The sequence below is a fragment of the Pistacia vera genome, unplaced genomic scaffold, assembly GCF_008641045.1.
Source record: "Pistacia vera cultivar Batoury unplaced genomic scaffold, PisVer_v2 Contig531, whole genome shotgun sequence".
Taxonomy (NCBI): Eukaryota; Viridiplantae; Streptophyta; class Magnoliopsida; order Sapindales; family Anacardiaceae; genus Pistacia; species Pistacia vera.
Window position 1 is genome coordinate 7,173 of NW_022196370.1, and position 21,582 is coordinate 28,754.

General features: G+C 30.7%; 1 protein-coding gene and 1 pseudogene across 1 annotated transcript; one reads left to right on the top strand and one right to left on the bottom strand.

The window, feature by feature from the left end:
* The first annotated feature begins 10,150 nt into the window (after positions 1-10,150).
* On the top strand, positions 10,151-13,782 carry LOC116107295 (annotated as a pseudogene).
* Positions 13,783-19,309: 5,527 nt separating this feature from the next.
* On the bottom strand, positions 19,310-20,466 carry LOC116107287 (aquaporin TIP1-1). The gene is made up of 2 exons (XM_031393573.1): positions 19,991-20,466; positions 19,310-19,891 (listed from the first exon to the last, which is right to left on the bottom strand). The coding sequence occupies exons 1-2, from the start codon at positions 20,372-20,374 to the stop codon at positions 19,520-19,522; spliced, it is 756 nt and encodes a 251-aa protein (XP_031249433.1). The 5' UTR covers positions 20,375-20,466; the 3' UTR covers positions 19,310-19,519.
* Positions 20,467-21,582: the final 1,116 nt, after the last annotated feature.

Genomic DNA, 21,582 nt, shown 5'->3' on the forward strand with positions numbered 1-21,582 from the left:
GAACCTAACTACTGAACTGTAAATAGGGTAAGCAAGGGTCGATTCCACGAAGAGTGTCTAGCCGAATTTGATGTTATGTGAACAAAGCTGGGGGGTTTTGTGTAAAACAGAAAACGTTCTTAGCAAAAACCAAAAAAAAAACAAAAATAGTTCAATTCGAAATCAATTAATATAACGAAACTTGGTCTCCGTCAACATCCACCATCGGAATCTCACAACTGATCATTGATGCAAAAATAATCAATTCATACATTGAATATTCACCGTTGGAACTATTTTCCTATCTCTCCTTAATTTTAATTAATTAGGAAACAAGCGCTCTTAATTAATCTTACCACTAAACAACCCTAGACAAGCGCTCAAGATTTAATCTAGTGGCAGCCTTAAGAATTAGAGAGATCGATGAAGCTAAACAACACAAACACAAGCGGTTGTATTTAATTTAGTTGAATGTTCTTCATAAGGTTATTAATTCCTGACGCAGCAAATTACTAACCCTAATTGCTTCACAAGTTGGAGGGATCAAACAATTACGGATTTGATATCAAACTTAGCGGTAGATTTCAACAAATAATACACTAGTAGGCCTCCTAGTAATTAAATGCATCAATCATGAAAATATGCACAGAATAACATTCAATACTCAAACACGAAAATTGAACACTAAAATAACATAGATTAGATCTCACAGTTGGTTGATTCCGAGGTCTCCGTTTCCGACGACCAAGTTACAAAAGTTTTAGCCGCTCATGGCCATCAACCAAAAACTCAAAAGAAAGAAAAATTCCAGAGAGAGAGAGAGAGGCGTGGTCCCTCCAAACCTAATCTGATCTCCTAAAAAAAAATCCAGTTTTTAAGTATTTGGATTCCATCAATCTCCTAATATCCTAAAATAACATTAATCCTAATTGACTAATTAATTGAAAATAAGATAAAGTCTAAAATAAAAATAGGAAAGTGATGTGTCCAGCTGTAACTGTGTGCCACTGGTCTTCAAATCTTCCAATAATAAACTGCCCAATTGATTTGCATGACAAGGCAAAATGTTCCAGAACGTCGGCAGTGCAGATGCGTCAACTTCAAGCCCGATTACAACCTTGATGCAGGGAGATCTCTCAAAACTCAAAACATGAACGTTGTAGATCTCTTTCTTGAGTTTTACAGTATTTTGAATCATCTCAATCGGAACTGATGAGAGAGTTATGCCCAGATTACGAAGCAGTGTTGAAACTGTCCGAATTCACTTAATTAGTTCCGTTTTGCAATTAATGCTCCCATTTGCTTCCTAAATCAAAATAGAATAATAATCAGTACATTTTAGGCAACAAATAAGTATAAAATACTAGACATTAAGGGGGGTAAATGCGACATTTTGCATTCTCATCACACACCCAACAAATTGAAGGTTAATAAATCTAAGCTCATTAAGCACAAGAATCCTAGATTGATTTCATTGGTTCTTGAATCTATCTCTAGCATCCAATACTACAATGGTGATTACCCAAGAAGCATAACATGATTCATTTCTCAATCTCATCATGTTCATCACATATAAACAGTAAATTCAGAGTAATCACACAATCAAAGCAAAATCATATGAAAAGAAGAACAATCTATTACTTAACCCATGAAATTCCGAATTACAATCAAAACCCTAACCCAAAATAGGTTAGTTCATGGCTGAATCAACAATAGAATCAAAAGAAACGAAAATACCAAAATTCAACATAATGCAAACAAGAGAAAAGACAAGAAATCTCCCCAAAATGACGAATCCACTGGCTTAATCTCGAATCTTCACCCTTTTTAAATCTAAGTTCTCCCAAAAATGAATCTCAAAAAATGTAAATAGCTCAAAATCCTACTTAAAGACGAACCCCTGGCAAAAAGACTAAGTTTTTCTTTTATATCTCGCCCAAAATCCTAAGAAAACACTAAAAAGTAAAACTGTGCGTTTTACAAAAACTGAAAAATACAGACTTCGCCGCAAGAAGGCATCTCGCCGCGGTGACAAAAGAAGCTGAATCTGGTGCGTGACTGGCTCATTTCGCCGGAGCGAAGCTTCCTGAAGAATTCTAAAATTACAGAATTGCCCTCCGCTTGCTTCTTTGCTTGAATCTTCGATCTTCGGTGCTCTCCCTTGGGAACAAGCTTCATCATGCTTGGCTCTGCTTCAGAACTCTCCCAACTTCTGAGATCCGCTTGCTTCTGAGTCCAGAAACTCCAAATCTGTCTTTATTCTCTCAAAATGTCTATTTTAACTTGAAACCCGAAATGTAAGGAATTAAGTAGCAATTCAGGCATAAATGAACTAAGAAGATCTAAAATCCGGCCTAAAAGCTTAAATAAACTAGTATAATCCTCGGATTATCAAGTGCTAAGAAATCACATGTGAGTAGATTATACTTTGTGGGTGAGGTACTGTTTGCACAATAGCATGCAAAGACATAAAAAAAAAAAATGTTGACAAGAGAGTTTTTATAGTAGTTCAGATACTTAAAGCGAATCCTACATCCACTGTGTTTTTTATATAAATTTGTTCCTGGTCATTAGACATGATTACAAGAGATCGCGAAATACGATCTGATATTACAAGTGCTTGGTGTTCTAAATGTTCTTAGAAAATATCAAGTCAGTCTCTTTCTAATAGTGTGTCTTTGCTAATTTCTTTGTTGAATTCAAGAGTATCTGGTCTTGATTTTGTGAGGGGGAGCTGTCTATTTATACTCGTTGTGCTCAAGGTAATGATTACACTTTTGCAAGTGGTCTGATGTCGTGAATATCTCTCCTACCTTCTCATTCGTTGAAAACTCAAAGAATATCCTTAAATTAAATGGGTTTTGGACAGGTGTGCAAACCAAATTCATCCAAAGACAAAAGAGTCGGGGTTATTGACAACTATACTTTTTGCCTTTGGAGACGTGACATGTTCTACACGGTAGAAAGTTTTCTTGAACTCTGATTGGTGTTAGATGATGTCAGCATAAGTCAACCCTTATTTTTGGCATAACAAAGTTTTATTGTTGTTTGCTTAATTTCTTTCCAAGTCTTGAATATTTTTGCCAGTTGGCCAATTACTTCTCCCTCTTTAATTGTTGCAGCTACCTGTCCAACTAGGTAAAAAGCATTGAAAGAGCTATATATTAATATTCATCTAAGGTCTCTTAACATTTTTCATCTTGATTGTAATCCAAATGCCTCAAAAAAAAAAATTATGTAATAAAAAAATGTTATGGGAAAGGACCAGGCCTTATTTGATGATGTTAGAGTTATGAATTATACAATAAAGAAATGGTCCTTAATTTTCTTCGGGAAGCAGAAGGTTCGAAGGCCCCATATCTGAATTTTTTGCTTCTTGACCAACAAACTTTCGACTTTTTCTCTTCTGCCTTGGCTTTGTTAATTACCAACAAACCATTCTTAATAGGCTATTATTGATCACGGAAAGCTCCTTTCATATTATTGTATAACTAGCCAGTCTAGACGTCCTGAGAATTTTCGATCACGTGTATTAATTTATTAATACATAACGAATAAACTCTGTTATCTTGTTCAAAGAGTACTCTTGATTAGTACGAAACTGTGGCCGACGTACATATAGAAAAAATGGAACTTCCAGTTTTCAAGCACGTGTTTTTGGATGTACTATTCACATGAATAATATAATTGTCTATATATTTATCGTTCATAATTTAAACTTAAAAATTTTCATTCTTTGATTATTCCAATCCATTGTAGATATAAAATTAATGAACAGTCAACATTACCCATGATTTTATTATTTTTATTTTTATTTCCGTCTTTAGATTAAGATAAAAAAATAAAAAAAAAAAAATTAACTTAAATATTCAAATAAAAAATTTTAGTTAAAAACGCAAAATATCCCATATCTCAGACATATATAGAATTAGCGTTTGACGAGTAAAGGAAGCTGGAATTTCAAGATATTGATAATAGACGAATTAAAGTCTCACCAAACACTATGATTGTGAATAACGTTTGGTAATATCTTCCAAAACTCCAGTAAAATTCATATAAAAATTATATGATTGATAGCCCTATATACCAATCCTTCAGGCTATATGGTCAACCCAAGACTCGTTAATAAGGATTAATTTAAGGCTAATTTGGTGGAGAATTGTAACTAGAAATAGAATGTTGCAGCCCCAAAAAAATAATGTTCATATGAGCAGAAAATGTGTTTGCAGCTACCTGAGATATGAAGAAATATATAAAAAGTCAAGCATTTTGTAGAAGAAGAACAAGAGAACAAAAGTTACAATAAGATGTAGGTGAGTGGTTGTATTATTCTTCGAAGAGAAACTCTTTGAAAGAGGACTGAATGTTAGTAAAATGAAGCTGAACTACCTTTGACTTGACCAGTTTGTCATTCTTGACTTGGTAATAGTACAATCGAGTCAATCTTGGTATTTATTTGATTCTTAATTCGGCAAGATTTGAGAGACTTCTGCTTATTTTAAAATACAATTCACAAGTGGTGATCCACTTTTGGCACCTGTCTCTTCTTTTGTGGATACAATTCCCATTTATTATTTTTCGTTTTATAGCATAATACTATGATTTGAAACATATCTGTACGGTCAAATGATATGTGCTATCTCACAAGAGACTAAGAATCTTCAAGCTTTGATTAGTCAAAGGTTAGGGTTTTTGAATTAATAATTTTCATGTGTCATCTAGGGGTGAGCGGTTCGGGTACCCTGCACTTTTCGGGGGACCGGAACCGGAACCGGAACCGACAGTACAGGTTCCCAAAAAAAGGAACGGAACCGAACCGCACAGTACAGGTTCTTCAATCAAGGAACCGGAACCTAAAAGCAGGTTCCTGTTCCTTTCCAGGGTACCCCGTAAAAAATCAATTACCCCCCTTAGTTTAAAAAATAACAAAAACACCTTATAAGTTTACAAATACACCCCTAACAAATTTTCATATTCATTCATTTGTGTCCAATGTAACCAGACATGTAATCTCTAAGCAACGCTGAATTCAATCAATTCATCACAATTCACATAAAATTCGTCAATCAAAACCAAAACAAAACAATTATTCATCACAATTCACATAAAATACTTCACCAAAATCATTTAACAAAAAACAATTCTAATACTAATTCTAACATTGCCATTTGCCAGGGGTCTATTTGATAAGTTAAAATTATAATGTTTAAAATTTATTAATTTAATGTTATAATTGGTTAATTGGGTATATAAATACCAAATTTAATTAGTAAATTTAATATTAGAAACAAGTAATGTTATAATTAATAATGATCATACTACAATGAAATTGTAATGTTATAATAATTAAGTGATCATACTACAATGTAAATTGTAATGTTATATTAATTAAGTAATATTATTAATTAAATGTATATTATAATTAATTAAATTGTTATCATTTAATTAAGTATTATAATATTGTTTATAATAGATGTTATAATAATTAATAATCATACCATAAATTTATAATAATGTATAATTAATAAAACTATAATAATTCGATTAAATATTATGCAAATTAGTAAATTACAATATTTATAATATAATGTCATAATCAATTAAGTAATAATTTAATATGTAATGTTATATATTATATGATCATACATAATAGTATAATGTAATGTATAAGAATTAAGTAATCATACTACAAATCTATAATTTAATATTATAATTAATTAAATTTCAAATCATTTAATTAATATACTAATGTTTATAATGGAATGTTATAATTGATTAAGTAATCATATTACAAATATATAAAGAATGTTATAATTAAAAATTTTTAATCGTTTAATTAAGTAATGTAATAGTATAGTAAATTATAATGTTTATAATGTAATGTTATAATCATAACTAATTAAGTAATTATGCAATCATTTAACTATATAATGCTATAATTAAGTAAGTGATTAATATAATGTAATATAATAATATTATAATTAATTGAGTGATATTTAACTATAAGTATGCTAATTAATGTTTATAAGGTAATGTTATAATATTAAATTTCTTATCATTTAATTAGTTTGTGCTAATGTTTATGTAGTAAATTAGTAATTACTAAGTTTAAATATTAATACATAACTCATAATCAATTAAGTAATTATTTAATTAGTAATGTATATTAATATATGATCATACTATAATGTATAATGTAATGTTTAATGAATTAAGTAACATACTACAATCTATAATTTAATATTATAATTAATTAAATTTCAAATCATTTAATTAATATACTAATGTTTATAATGAATGTTATAATTGATTAAGTAACATATTACAAATATATAATAATGTTATAATTAATTAAATTTTTAATCGTTTAATTAAGTAATGTAATAGTATAGTAGATTACTAATGTTATAATGTAATGTTATAAATTCATAACTAATAAGTAATATGTAATGTTTAACTATTAATGCTATAATTAAGTAAGTGATCATAATATAATATAATATAATAATATATATATTTAATTGAGTAATTATTTAACTATAATGTAATGCTAAATGTTTAAGGTAATGTTATAATAATTAAATTCTTATAATTTAATTAAGTATTGTGCTAATGTTTATGTAGTAAATTAGTAATTACTAATATTAAAATAATATCATAAATCATAATCAATTATGTAATTATTTAATTATGAATGTTATATTAATTATATGATCATACTATAAATAGTATAATGTAATGTTATAATAATTAAGTAATCATACTACAAATCTATAATTTAATATTATAATTAATTAAATTTCAAATCATTTAATTAATATACTAATGTTTAATGGAATGTTATAATTGATTAAGTAATCATTACAAATATATAAGTAATGTTATAATTAATTAAATTTTTAATCGTTTAATTAAGTAATGTAATAGGATATAATTACTAATGTTATAATGTAATGTTATAAATTCATAACTAATTAAGTAATTATGATCATTTAACTATATAATGCTATAATTAAGTAAGTAATTATAATATAATGTAATATTTAATATTATAATTTAATTGAGTAATTATTTAACTATAATGTAATGCTTAATTAATGTTTAAAGGTAATGTTATAAATAATTAAATTTCTTATAATTTAATTAAGTATTGTGCTAATGTATGTAGTAAATAGTATTATAATGTTTAAAATATAATACATAACTCATAACAATTAAGGAATTATTTAATTATGTAATGTTATATTATTATATGATCATGCTATAATAGTATAATGTAATTTTATAATGAATTAAATAATATACTATAAATCTACAATTTAATATTATAATTAATTAAATTTCAAATCATTTGATTAATATACTAATGTTTATAATAGAATGTTATAATTGATTAAGTAATTATATTATAAATATATAAGGTAATGTTATAATTAATTAAATTTTAATCGTAATTAAGTAATGTAATAAATAGTAAATTAGTAAAAACTAATGTTTATAATGTAATGTTATAAATCTAAACTAATTATGTAATTATATAATCTTTAACTATGTAATGCTATAATTAAGAAGTGATCATAATATATAATGTAAATAATAATATTATAATTTAATTGAGTAATTATTTAACTATAATGTAATGTTTAATTAATGTTATAATGAAATGGTTATAAGGTAATGTTATAATTAAAATTTCTTATTATTTAATTAAGTATTGTGCTAATGTTATTGTAGCAAATTAGTAATTACTAATGTTTAAAACATAATATCATAACTCATAATCAATTAAGTAATTATTTAATTATGTAATGTTAAATTAATTATATAATCATACTATAATGTAATGTTATAGTGAATTAACTATTAAATAATCACTATAAATTTTTAATGTAATATTATAATTAATTAAATTTTTAATCATTAATTAAGTTGTACTAATGTTTAAATAAAGCAATTAATTAAGTAGTATCAATTATGTAATGCTATAATATATCTAAATCAATTAAGTAATGTTATAAAATTATAATTAATAAGTAATCATTTAACTATAATGTAATGTTATAATGATTAAGTATGATATTAAAGTAATTAATTTATTAATGTTTATCAATTTATATATATAATTAATAATACTAATTTATTATAGATACTTAGAACTTGATAATTGAAGTAAATAACTAAATATATTATTACTCAATCAAATATACATTTTATTCAAAAAAATTCTTTAATAACATAAAAAGTAAAACACTTTTAATTGAATCATAATTCCAATTATCATAATTGATCAAAACTTTAATATTAATGTTTATAATATATTAAAGCTTTAATATGTTGTAATTATAGTAATAAGTATAATTGTATTCGTAATTTTATTTAATTAGGTATTCTAAAATTTAACTTTTCTATTTTAAATTTTTTTATATGTAAAATAATAGAAACCCCCATTATACATTTCACAATATTTCATTATAGTCCAGGTTCCAAAATAGGTTCTAAACAGGTTCCAAAAACAGGTCCAATATAGGTTCCAAAACAGGTTCCAAACAGGTTCCAAAACAGGTTCCAAACAGGTTCCAAAACAGGTTCCAAAACAGGTTCTAAACAGGTTCCAACAGGGTACCCCTACAGGTTCCAAACAGGGTACCTTTTACAGGTTCCGGTTTCGGTTCCGGTTCCCGGGGGTAAGAACCGGAACGGAACCGCACAGTAGCGGTTCCAAAAAATGGAACCGGAACCTACCCGCACAGTGCAGGTTCTGGGTAGGTTTCGGTTCCGGTTTTGGTTCTTACCCCGGTTCCGGTCTACCCGCTACCCGTGCTCACCCCTACTGTCACCTATATGTAACTTAATTTTGCGAAAAAATATAAATATATCATTTTAACCAATTTTCGAAACTTATGATGTACAACATTAAGTAATTATTGAAGGCAAATTACCTACTTATATCATTGCAACAAACTCTCTGGCGTAGAAACTATGTCGAGTAAAAGTTCAAATTTTGCATATAAAAATACCAATAATTCCTTGAAGGATGCATGAATAGTGACAAAATGTTGATAAAGAAAGTATGAAAGGGGCCAATAATATTGCGGCAATGAACCTTTCATTCAACACGATCAATTAGAGAGACAGAGACATTTAACCTAAGTCAAGCTTTCACCTAGTCAAACATTGAAATATGGTTCCTAAACATATATACAATCAACCCGTGAATCCTGTAAATTACTTGCAATTTTAGCTTCCCTTCTTCTTCTATTTGGATGTATATATCTGCAAGTGACGAATTAGTTTTACCCTATTGGTCAAATATTGTTCGCGATTCTGAAAGTTTCTGTTCTCATCATTACGAGCAAAATTTCAGGAAAAACATATTCAATCTTGGCATCATTAGAGAAGAAAACAAATATATGTTTATGATTTTAACACGGTTGGATTTCAAAACTTTGATTATTATTCAACTCCTTCAATATTTTAATTGATCTATTAAAAGTATAATTTTGAAATTGAAACACCGAATACAAACAACAAAGTCAAATCCTTTTTATGGAATGCTTTCCACTTTCATGAGGTGCTTCCTTCAATAATAAACTTTAAATGGAAATTCACGAAATGAACTTCTTATTTAATTGTTCTTTTATTTTATTTCAGTTGAATATTATCTATAGACTTCTGGAAAAGTTTGAAAGTGCAAGTGAATAGAGCAATATTCTTCAAAATTGCTCGTCCGTCAAGACTTAATTAATTCCTCTCCTCAAATTCTGATAATGCTTAACGATATTACCTATTAACGGGAAATTTATGTGTATATAATATATAACCAAACATTACAAATAAATAATTGGCTAGGGGTGAGAGAAATATATTTTATTGTGTCCTAAACTCTTTCAAACCTACCGTAATTAAAATTTAAACATATGATATTTAATATTTTAACAGTACGTATATAAAGTTGGAATCTCAATCGATGTGATTAGAGTATTAACATTATTATAATTGTAAGGAAGTAATTTTATACATTAACCTACCGTTAATGTATACTGACATGTTACAACTATTAAACTTGTACATATTACATTATCATATTCAAGGAGTAAGCTAGGTCCACAGTCCATTCTCACAATCTTTTTTCACAACCCAACATGATAACTTATCATTGGTTAGCTCGCAAATGGATCTTGCTTGCTTTGTATGGGTCCGCCTGCCCATTGTGAGCTAATCGTAACGAGTTATCACATGAAGGTTATGAGAAAAGGTTATGGACCTAGCTAATTGATATTCAAGATTATGACATTTGAAGTTCATTATTTAATACAAAGTTCACAACCTATTCTACACTTTTTTTTTTTTTTTTTTTTGTGTCTTGTTTTATGTTTTGAAATTTCAATAAATTCAAATCATAAAATGATGCATTCAAACTTGACAGGGTTTATTCCTTATTCATTTGGCTGATTTTTTCTGCATTATGGTCCACTAGCATGCCACCCTCATACCTCCTCCACATGAACCTGATTGTCTCAAGGTCCAACTTTTATTTGAACAAATTTCAAGGGTATGAAATTAGTGATTAGTATGAAACACAGAAAAGAGAACAAAATCTCAACACCTAGTAATATTGATATAAACATTTCATAATATCTTCAAATAGTGACCAGGACATACACAAATGAAATTTCCAATTAGTCTAAATTTAATTTAATTAGTGTGTGAGCAGTATTTCGATAATGCGATACATGTAACACATATTATACGTTTATAAGTATGCCCCAGTTAAACTAAAGGTTCACCATTTGTGTATTAATTTGGCAACCAATAGGATGATTAAAGAATGATCGCATGTAATTGGGATTTGACAAGTATATTTATATCTTATTGGGTATTTAGAAAGCCTTAAAATTTTGTGGTAGTTGTAAAACCTGAGTGGTAACTAAGACTTATTCTAAATCTTTCGGCTCCTCCAGAGCATAGTCTTCCAACAGAGTCAAAGATCGCGGACTTGACTTGAAGAAAAACCAACCCTCATACGACTTTCTTTAGCATTATTAAAGATTAACCTCATGCTCAAAACTGGCGTCGCTACAAAAAACTTAGAATAGGTTGTGGAGAAAGTTTATCGATCCATCATGACCACACAATAATAATACTTGCTACAAGACTAGCTCTAAGGATGAAGTTGATGAGATGCAGCTTCCGGGATTTCGGGTTCACCCGACGGATGAAGAACTTTTAGGGTTTTATCTTCGCAGAAAAGTTGACAAGAAACCCTCAGTATCGATCTCATCAAACAGATTGAATCTACAAGCATGACCATGGGATCTTCCAAGTATGAACACATACTCAGTTTAATTTCCTTTTGAATTGTTTTTTAACGAGCATATGTGGATATATTATAGTTTCCAATTTCTTAATTAACCAAAAAGGAGCTTATAGTTTGGCTTGATGCGCCTAAATCGAAAATCGAAAGCTTTGAAACTTAGAGTCGCTTAATCTTATTGTTTGATTCCGCTAAAGAACTGGGTCGAATAAATAATTTTGATTCTACCTTGTGTGTTTCTAAACGAGTTGAATACTTAGTTTGCAAGTGCATGAGTCCTATTTGACACCTCTAGGATAGACTTTAACAGAAAACTGAAGAGTATGGTAGCAAGTGATTGAGTTAGTAGTACTCATATAAAATTATTGATTCTATAAACATGGAGAAGACAAAATGTTTCCAAGTATTAACTGATCATAAACCCTTTTAATCAATAAGTTTTGAGAGAGATCAGAAAGTCAAAATATTAACCGTACTTTAGTTACTTGGTGCATCTCGATCACTTATTTATATAAAATTTGTTGTTAGGGGCATTTCCATGCATATCTTTTTGGTAATCATTCACTCATCACTCCTCTTCTTGTTATGTTAACTAAGTATGGCATACTGATGCAGAAATTAGTACTACACTGGACAAGGAAGGAGTATTCTTTTGCAAAAGAGGGAGAAAATATAGAAACAGCATAAGGCCAAATAGAGTGACGGGTCTGGATTTGGAAAGCAACTGGATCGATAAGGCAGTACATTCGATGGAGGACAAAGGCGAGAGTGCATTGGACTAAAAAAAACACTAGTATACTATCGTGGAAGTGCAGGAAAAGGCACCAAAACTGATTGGATGATGCATGAGTTTCGCCTTCCCCCACCGATACTACCACCACCAATGCTAAAACCATTCTCCAAGAAGCGGTAAGCACGTTTACTTGCATCTACATATGGAAGGATTAGAAAATGAATGTCAACCGTTTGTCCCTATTCATTTCTGATAAAGATTTTTAAGTAATCTAAAAAATAAGAATCTTACTCCATTTAATACATTAATGAGTAAACATATGCATCTTTTTTTCTTATTTATGTCTACTTGTCATTAATATATTGGAGACGACACGCTTTGCAATAATATTTATCCATGTTTTTACATGGATACAGATTTTTGAGACGTCAATAAACAACAGTTGGCTCTACACTTTGAATCTCAAAGACAGGTACTTGATTTAATAACATCTTATAATTATAGGATAACGAGCTAAATGAAATAATTCGTCAAATCAGATATATAGGCTGGGATAAAAATTGAATCCTAATTTTGTATATGTAGAATTACCAAATGAATTTCCGCATCTTGATTTGTTTTCCTTTCTATTCTAAATTATTAACCATTATCTAACCTCATATTTTGTTCAAATAAAAATTAAGTCATAAAAACGTTCGGGTTATCACGTATTTATACGTTAAGCAATAGATTAATGGCATATATATGCTTTAAAACTCGTTAATCATATTAATGTTGAAGAGACGACGAGAGAAAATTAATACACATATGACATAAATTTATTTATGGTATGCTGTAATGCATTCTTTAATTGTATTATAGACTTTCAATTGCAAGATGTTCATTTTAGAAACACAAATCATATTTGTGTTGAAACATGTACGAGAAAAAAACTAATGTAATACAGCGAATACATTGATTGTACCATTCATTCTAAACATTCTCTCTTTAAATATTCCATATCTAGAGTTTTTCTAAATATATGATCCTAATTAAAATACATATTATGAATGTATCTTACGATTATATGATTACAATATGGAAGAAAATGAGAGACCTAAAGGTTTTTTTTTTTTTTTTTTATAGGATTAAGGATATTGTTTATTATTGTTATTTTATTGTTTTCATCCTCATTTTTGTGTGTTTCATCAATATGGCAGGAGTATGGAATATATGTCGAATCTTCAAGCGAAATATGTCATACAGAAAGTACACACCAGATTGGAGAGATCAGCTCTTCTGCTAAACGTCATTCGATATTGGCATCAACCTCTAAGACATATACTATTGATTCCAACAATCAGGAAAGCTACATTAGTTTTGAAGCTCCTATAGTTCATCATCATCATCATCATCATCAAACTAATAAGCCGATGAAACCCCCTGTTGATCATCATATCAACTATGAGAGGAACCAGCAATACATAGCTGCAGAGCAGTTAAGCAGTACCATTATCAATTCTCCATTATCTATGGCGTCGTCTTCAATTTCAAGCTTTCAGAATCCATATGAGAGTGAGTTGTTGACATATGAGAATTGGGATGAACTCCGATCAGTCGTAGAATTTGCGTTTGATTCCTCTCTTCCTTGATTAACTTACTTTATTTTATTATTGTAACACGAAAATATATATCACTTATCATAATTATATGATACGCATGTGTTGGATAAAACATTGTTAGGTGTACTTTATTTTTCAAAAATCACTCCTCTACTATATAGTATATATCTCTGATATATCGGCAGTGATTATTTGAAAAAGAAGTATAAGTTGCAATGTTTTATTGAATAAGCGTATTATCTATGTATGATAAATGGTGTATATATATATATATATGTTTTTCTTTTCTTTTGTAGATATATATATAGTTATATATGTAGTTATTATACTTGTGTGGACATTCGCAATTGGATTGTGATAGATAGTTTATTAGAAAAATATACAATCAAACATTTGATAATTGATATGGATACTGTGATTGATAGATTAGAAAAATTGTGTTGAACTTTACTTTCCAAAAGAATCAAGCTAATTTGATACGGTTATGCTTTCTCAATTGAAACAATCTAAAGTAATACGAAATCAAGACAATAAACACACACAAATAACAAACTAGTAAAGAGAAATAATAATACGCATGATTTACCTTGGTTTATCCAATTAATAGGTTACGTTCAGCTGAGTCAATATTATTGAAATATTGTCTCGCTTCTCTCGTTACGATGAATGTAATTTACCCTTGTGGTTTGCTATTACACTTATGCAAAGAGAAAAATAAGTTTATATACTAGGTTTAAAGACTTAAACCTCGTATTAAAATGATCTTTTTTTTTAAGCTCAAACCCAATAAGGAATTAATTACTTAAGAGAAATCCTACAGCGACTCTTCATGGAATAGGTCTAAACCGCCTACGGGCTTAGGGGTGCTGCCCCCTCGACCCCCGTCCGCTCACAGGGGAGCCAGGTCCCTGAATGCTTCTGCGTGGCCCGTTATTATTGAAGTGATCGATAATTCCAACATCATTGTTCATGTTTATTCTAGAAAAAATTTAAAAAAAAAAAAAATGAAATGAATTGGTTCCGTAGTTATACGTAAAATACATTCATGTATAGACCTATCGGAATTAAGTATCAGTGTTGAATCGTTAAACTTGTAGGTTAAATAGTACCTTTTAACATACTACAACAAAAATGCTTACTTATGAAGTCAAACAGTAACTTAACAGACCACAATAATTTATCACACAAATATATGATGGATATAAATGAGATCATTGATCAGCTAATAATATTTGTTTTTACATTTGGGATGATGGTTTCAAACAAGCTCATATGTAGGTAATATTTGTTTTTATATTTTAGTTGGGTGAAATAAAAAAATATATATATTTAAAGATCAGTTAAATAATTTGTTTTTTAAAGTCATTTGGATCTCAAGTGAACAAACTATATGAAAGAAAACATTATATAATTTAATAGAAGAAATTATACATACAGTATTTTTATGGTAATTATCATAATCCTTAATATGTTTGGAAAGTCTTGCGAAATGGTTTTGAAACTAATATAGGTTGATATATTTATGAAAACCTAGGGGATTTTTTTATGTAATTTACCCATCGTCTTGTGTTCAGAAAAAACCCAAATGAAAATATGGGAATTGGAATAGAAATGGGGCAAAACAGGGCATGCATGAAGGCCTCCACCACTCTCCACCCATTTTGGATTTTAGTCCACGTTCCTCAAATTAATTTAAATGAGGTGGGGGTGGGAATGGCCACATCCCCATACGGAGATTGCTTTACCCAACCCCACCTGATTCCGCCTTTTTTTAAGCCAAGTGAGGATGAGCATATAAAATTAACACAGAGTCACATACTATAGAAATATTCACATTAAAAATTAATAACATATCAATTAAAGAAACAATTACCATATAATGGAGTTTATGCCAAATAACAAAAGATAAAGAAGATTCTTAAAGTAGTTTGATGGGTTAGAACCCAGCTTACGTCCACTGTCATCTTATTATTTGAACTGAAGTACATGTAAATAGATTACAAGGAGGGAATTGTAATAGTGAGCTCACGAGGCTTAACTAAGTAAGCTCCTTGCTTAAGTATGTGTTTTCAAGTGTTTTTTTACAGTGTTGTGTATGTGCATATGTGTATCTCTCGAATTGGAGGCGATGCTCTCCTTTTATATGTACATTTTGACATTGGTTGAGAGTTAGTAGATTACGGGATAGATTACACGCATAATCTCTTGTAATTTGCATCTAAGTAAGTTTTGCCTATATTGCTTATGACTAGTGGATTTATTGATCAAGTTATTCACTGTAGGAGCGACACGTGGGGAGATTTCGTTTGCCCAATCTTGGCATAGTCTTTGGATAGCTGGCGCAAATTGGACCGTAGAAAATTACGTACAATGGATAAAAATAACCGTCCACTATTGTAACAATATCAAGAAGTAAAAAAGTTTAAACAAATAATGGCAAGAAGAAAAAAAAAATTACAAAGACATAATTGTAAAATAATTTTACAATGTGCAGTAGCATCATTTAAATGTAATTTTACAGTGCCCTTTTGATGTGAGAATTAATATTAATACTGTTGCAAGAATGGAGTGGGATCAAAGTGGCCGGTGAATACTAAACCCATCCTTTCCTCGTTTCACTATGAGAATTAGATGCTTCCTTCTCCCGCTTAATTTCTCAAATTAACACTCCATCCATATTTTAATAGAGACGGATTTCCTCATAAACCTAACCCTTCAGGAAATTTTTTTTTTTTTTCATTGATCAGAGTGTTCAGACTAGTTTATGAGGATCTTAATTGGTCTCCAAGACCTATTGAACACTCTACAAACCTAATATTTCAAGATAAACTACAAATATGATAGATAATCTCAATGTTTAAATCTAAAAAGTCAAGAAAGTGAGCAAACCTTTTTAACCATTAAACCACTCCTTAAACTTAATTTTTAAAAGGAGCTGGTAACGCCAACTATAGCATTTATTAACTTGGAAGTATTTTGGATTTTAGGCTTCATTAGACAGAAACAGAGCCTGATGGTTCATCAATAGAGTGGAAAACAAATTGGATGGGCTACTAACAGGCTGACCATTTTGGCCCACTTAAATGATGAAGTCTCTGAAAACCCAACAAAATTATACCCAACAAAATTATATGAATAAAGGATCCAAATCTATAGTTTATAATGCATCAAATGTAACAAGTAATTCTTTGTAGAAATTTTTCATATTGCTTTCAATGACATATGCTTACATAATTCTAGTGTTTTAGGCATAAGAAGTTCACATTAGATGATGGTTTTCAAATTTAAATTGAAAATGAAATTGATTGGTTAGCGTTGGGGACAAGAACCGACCATATGGTGAGCCAAAAATTAAGACTCAAGTCTCGCTTTCAAAGGGTGAGGAACCCACGTGAAAAACAGTGAAGGTCAGTTTTCAAAGAGTTGTCTTATCCTTGACATAACATGTCCTATAATAAAGGACATCTATTCGGAACCGCTGTTCCACATGCCCATTAACTGGTAGGTCCCAGACTCTATTTTTCTTGATCTTCCAAACCATCTCACCCATTCTAAACCACATACCTCCGAACCTAATTGCAGGTTTTTATAAATTAAAAAAAAAAAAAAAAATTATTCCCTTCTCTAATGCCAAATTCCAAATCAACTGTTAATTAGCAATTGAATAGTATCAATTGAAATCAATTTAATGTTAATAACCCATAGTTAATTTTATGGAGTTGATAATGTAATATGATATAGAGTCCTATAATATCCTCAGTATTAACCTCATCCGCTTCATTAAGTTTTAAAAGTCTCCCTGAAAAACTTTTTGAAAAATATCAAACCCTCTTACAGGAGGGTTACGAGGGTATTTAATACTTTCTGAAGGAAGTAGAAAAATTTAATTATGGAGATTTCGTTCGATGAATTTAATTATGAAAATCACACAAGGGGAAAATGAAATAAACCCATATGATGTATTTCACAAAAACTTATTTTAGCAAGAATACTCCACCTTAACATTATCTTTATGTATAAATTCTTGTATCACAGCTCAAGAATTGACTAAACAATAACATAGTGATCCATCTTGAGCAGTTGATTATTAGCATGGTTAATTCCTGATGTGTGACCTGGAAAATAAGGAAAGATGGCAGTAGGGTTTGAATGAAAACAGTAAATGTTGAGGTACCATTAAAAATGTGGTGGCATAATGACTTTGTGGTGGGTAGATAAGAAATTACCTTTTTCTTTTGTGAATTAGGTTAAATAACATAGGCCACAATTTTTATGGAAAGCATTAAACTAGGAGGAGTGAAAGGCCGGGTTTTATATCATACATATTTAAAGTTTCTTTTTCTGAAAAGGAATAGACCTAAAAATTAGCTCGAAAATGGGAACACAAGGGACAATTGAAGCTGGGTCCAATCTTTAAAAAGTAAATGGAGTATGGTGAGTATGATGGTCCTGAATTTTCACGTGCTCTGCTGCCTTTATTTTTTTTTTTTTTTTTTTTATGATTGAAAGAAAGGAATCTCTATGTGCATTCTCTACGTAACTGATGATGATGAACAGATTGCAGATTGATCGTTTCCAGTGAAGAGCTTTTTGATAAAATATAGGAGAATGTTCAAGAAGAAGACAGTGGAGAGTGGTATTTCTGGCCTATTCATAATATTTGACAGGAGCATTTCATCTGCAGAAACTTCAATTAAATCATAAAATATGAAGGGAAACTTTGTAGAGTTAAACCACTAAATTATCGGTTTGTTCATCACTCTTAGGTATATTACTCAAGAGGTTTTAAGTTGGAATCCTCGCAACTACTAATAATGGGTAGCCAGTAAAGGTTTACTTGGCCTTTAACTTCATGATCCCAAAAAATTAGTTGAAATGCGCACAAACTGACTCGAACCCACCCAATACCAAAAAAAAAAAAAAAACTTTGAAGAGTTATTAATAAAAGACATCATTACCCTAAGGTTTAATTAAATGACAAAAATCCCCTCAAAGTTAATGAAATAACAAAAATCTCCCAATCAGTAAGTTTAAGCTGTTAAAATAAAATATAGAAGGGAATAGATTTAATTGTATGTGTACAATATGAATGAGTACAAAAATGAGCCCACAAATATCAAACATTTTAAGGAAGGATTTAAATTAAATGCAGAACAGCTTTGTTAGCGTCCAAAGCCTGTACTTGACCGCGTTGGCAGAACAAGAAGGGCCATGCAAACAATGAAATGAATGCATTAAAGTGTTATTAATAATGTAGCAAAGGTCAAGTGTGAATTGACATACGAAGCCTCTACACTTCTACTATCTTATCAAAATTATTCCCTCTCTCCACCGCCCAAAACAAACCTGTCTCTCTCCCCTTTGATGGAAACACCATGTCTTTAAATTTAATAAATGTTTAATTGATTATTAATTAACTAATTGTTATTCTATAATTATGCTCTTTTCATTTCAAATTTTGGGTTTTCGTACAACGTTTTTCTTTTCTTTTATTTTTAATTTTAAAAAGTCAATTTTAATTTTTTTTAGTAATGTGGAAGATAAATTTTAACTTTAATCATTAGCCTGATTATGTGGATCACGGGAAAGGGGTAAAAATGGCAGAAAACAGACTAGGCGGATCAAATCTGGCAATTACAGAAGAACTAGGAATTAAATCATACAACCGAATAACACCCTGGCTTCAATAATCACACGGTAAAGCTAAACATTTCAGGGCAAAACAACAGCGGTGATGGTGATGAAGATCATGATCATGATGATTGGAAAACAGATCAACGCTCATAAATTAAACACCAAATTTTAAAAATAGAAATAGAACCCCTCAAACAAATTAAATACACCAGGAAGAGAAAAAGCCGCGCGTGCCACCTTGATTTTTGCATACATGGCTTAGTACTCAGCGGTTGGCAGCTGCTCGTGTGAGCTGTTAATAAAGAAGAACTCGTACACGAGCCCAGCGAGCCCACCACCGACCAATGGACCGGCCCAGTAGACCCAGTGGTTGTTCCAGGTCCAGCTTACCAAAGCTGGCCCGAAAGACACAGCTGGGTTCATCGAAGCTCCATCGAAAGCTCCACCGGCCAAGATGTTGGCGCCCACAATGAAACCAATTGCAATTGGGGCAATTGTTCCCAAACTGCCCTTCTTTGGGTCAATTGCGGTGGCGTACACCGTGTACACCAAACCAAAAGTCATCACGATCTCGAAAACAAATGCGTTCCATACACCAACTCCTGATGATAGAGCAAAAGCTGACGTGGTCTGCGTAACACCAGATCATAACCCGATAATTAATTTCTAAAGTAACTGTAATAACTAACTCTTTCACTAATTAAGATTATTAAGAAGTGATAAACTTACCTGGCCGTTGGTGGCGAATTTAAGAAGCAAACAGGCGACGGTGGATCCGAGAAGCTGAGCGATCCAGTAGAGGATGCCACGTAGGAGAGTAATGTTGCCACCAACAAAAGCACCGAAAGTGACGGCAGGGTTGACGTGACCACCGGAAATGTTGGCTCCGACGGAAACGGCAACGAAAAGACCGAAACCGTGAGCAAGGGAGGCAGCAACAAGGCCAGCCGGGGTAGTGGAACCATTGTCAGTGAGCTTGTTGAAGGCCATGCCTGAGCCTTCACCAGCGAACACAAAGATTAGAGTTGAGATGAACTCTGCTAAGGCAGCTTTTAAGGCGTCAGGGTGAGTGGCCTCATGGGGATGGCCAACGGCGATGTTTCTGATCGGCATGATGATCAAGATCAAGGGTAGAGATCGTGAGTGAGTGAGAGAAGTTTAGAGCTCACTGGAGTTTTGTGTAGTAACAGGTCTCCACTTCTCAAACTAGCTGTCGTACTTATATTCGAAGTGTGTGCACGTCGAAAACCGGTTTTAGCCAGTTTCCGGTAAATAAAAATGGAAATTAAAAAGAATTATTAATGTTGTGAATTGTGGATGATTAGTAGATTTGTGAAAAATAATTTTAGTAAATTGGGGAATAAGACGAGCTACCAGTTATAGTATGCACAGCTAAGCAGTCCACCGTTCATTGATGAAAAGATGAGTGACACGTGGACACATGAACGTGCGGCTGAAGTGGATTTTGTCTGCTGCTTTTTGGCCTCTGGAATGATCGAATAGCTTTGGACTGCAAATTTTTATTGACTGAAAATATATATTATATTTGTATTGAAGATATAAATGAGATAAGAGGATTAAGAAATGTGTGTGAGCTCCACGATAAGACTAAACAAATTGGCATGCATGATTTGACTTACTAGAGATTTATTTATTTATTTTTTTTTTTTTTTTTCTCTTCTCTTTTAAAGAATTGGAGTGTTGAAGTTAACTTACTCAAACTTCATCTAATTCTTTAAGATCTTAAAATTACTGATCAGATAAAAACTTCAGTTGTCACCTCTATTAGTAACTAAGGAGAGACTCGAATTCAAGACTCTTGAGTAATAACATTCAAGACTCTTGAGTAATAACATTCAAGAGTCTCTGACGAATCAGGACTTACTAGAGATGTTGTTCACTCTACTATTCGATCTTGTAAATCTACTGTGAATGTTTTCAAGTTGTTTATAAAATAGCATAAAATTAGAAAAACATTAGCAATCACAATTTTTATCTTTTACAAAATTTAAGGATAAGATTAGCAATATGTGCATTTAAGGTATGTGATCAAATATGACAACCATGATTGTGGCTAATCACTAAGATTACACCAATCACCCAAAATCACTCAATCAATCAATTATCTAGTTGAGTGTAATTACATTATTGTGATTGACAATCACCCAAAATCACTCACTCAATCAATTCACTTATTGAGTATAATTATATTATTTTGTTTCCTTATTGTATAGCTAAACTTTTATATAAATAGGTGATGTATTCATAATTCAAAATAATTCAATGCGATACAACTGAATTCATCTAAAGATATATCTCGG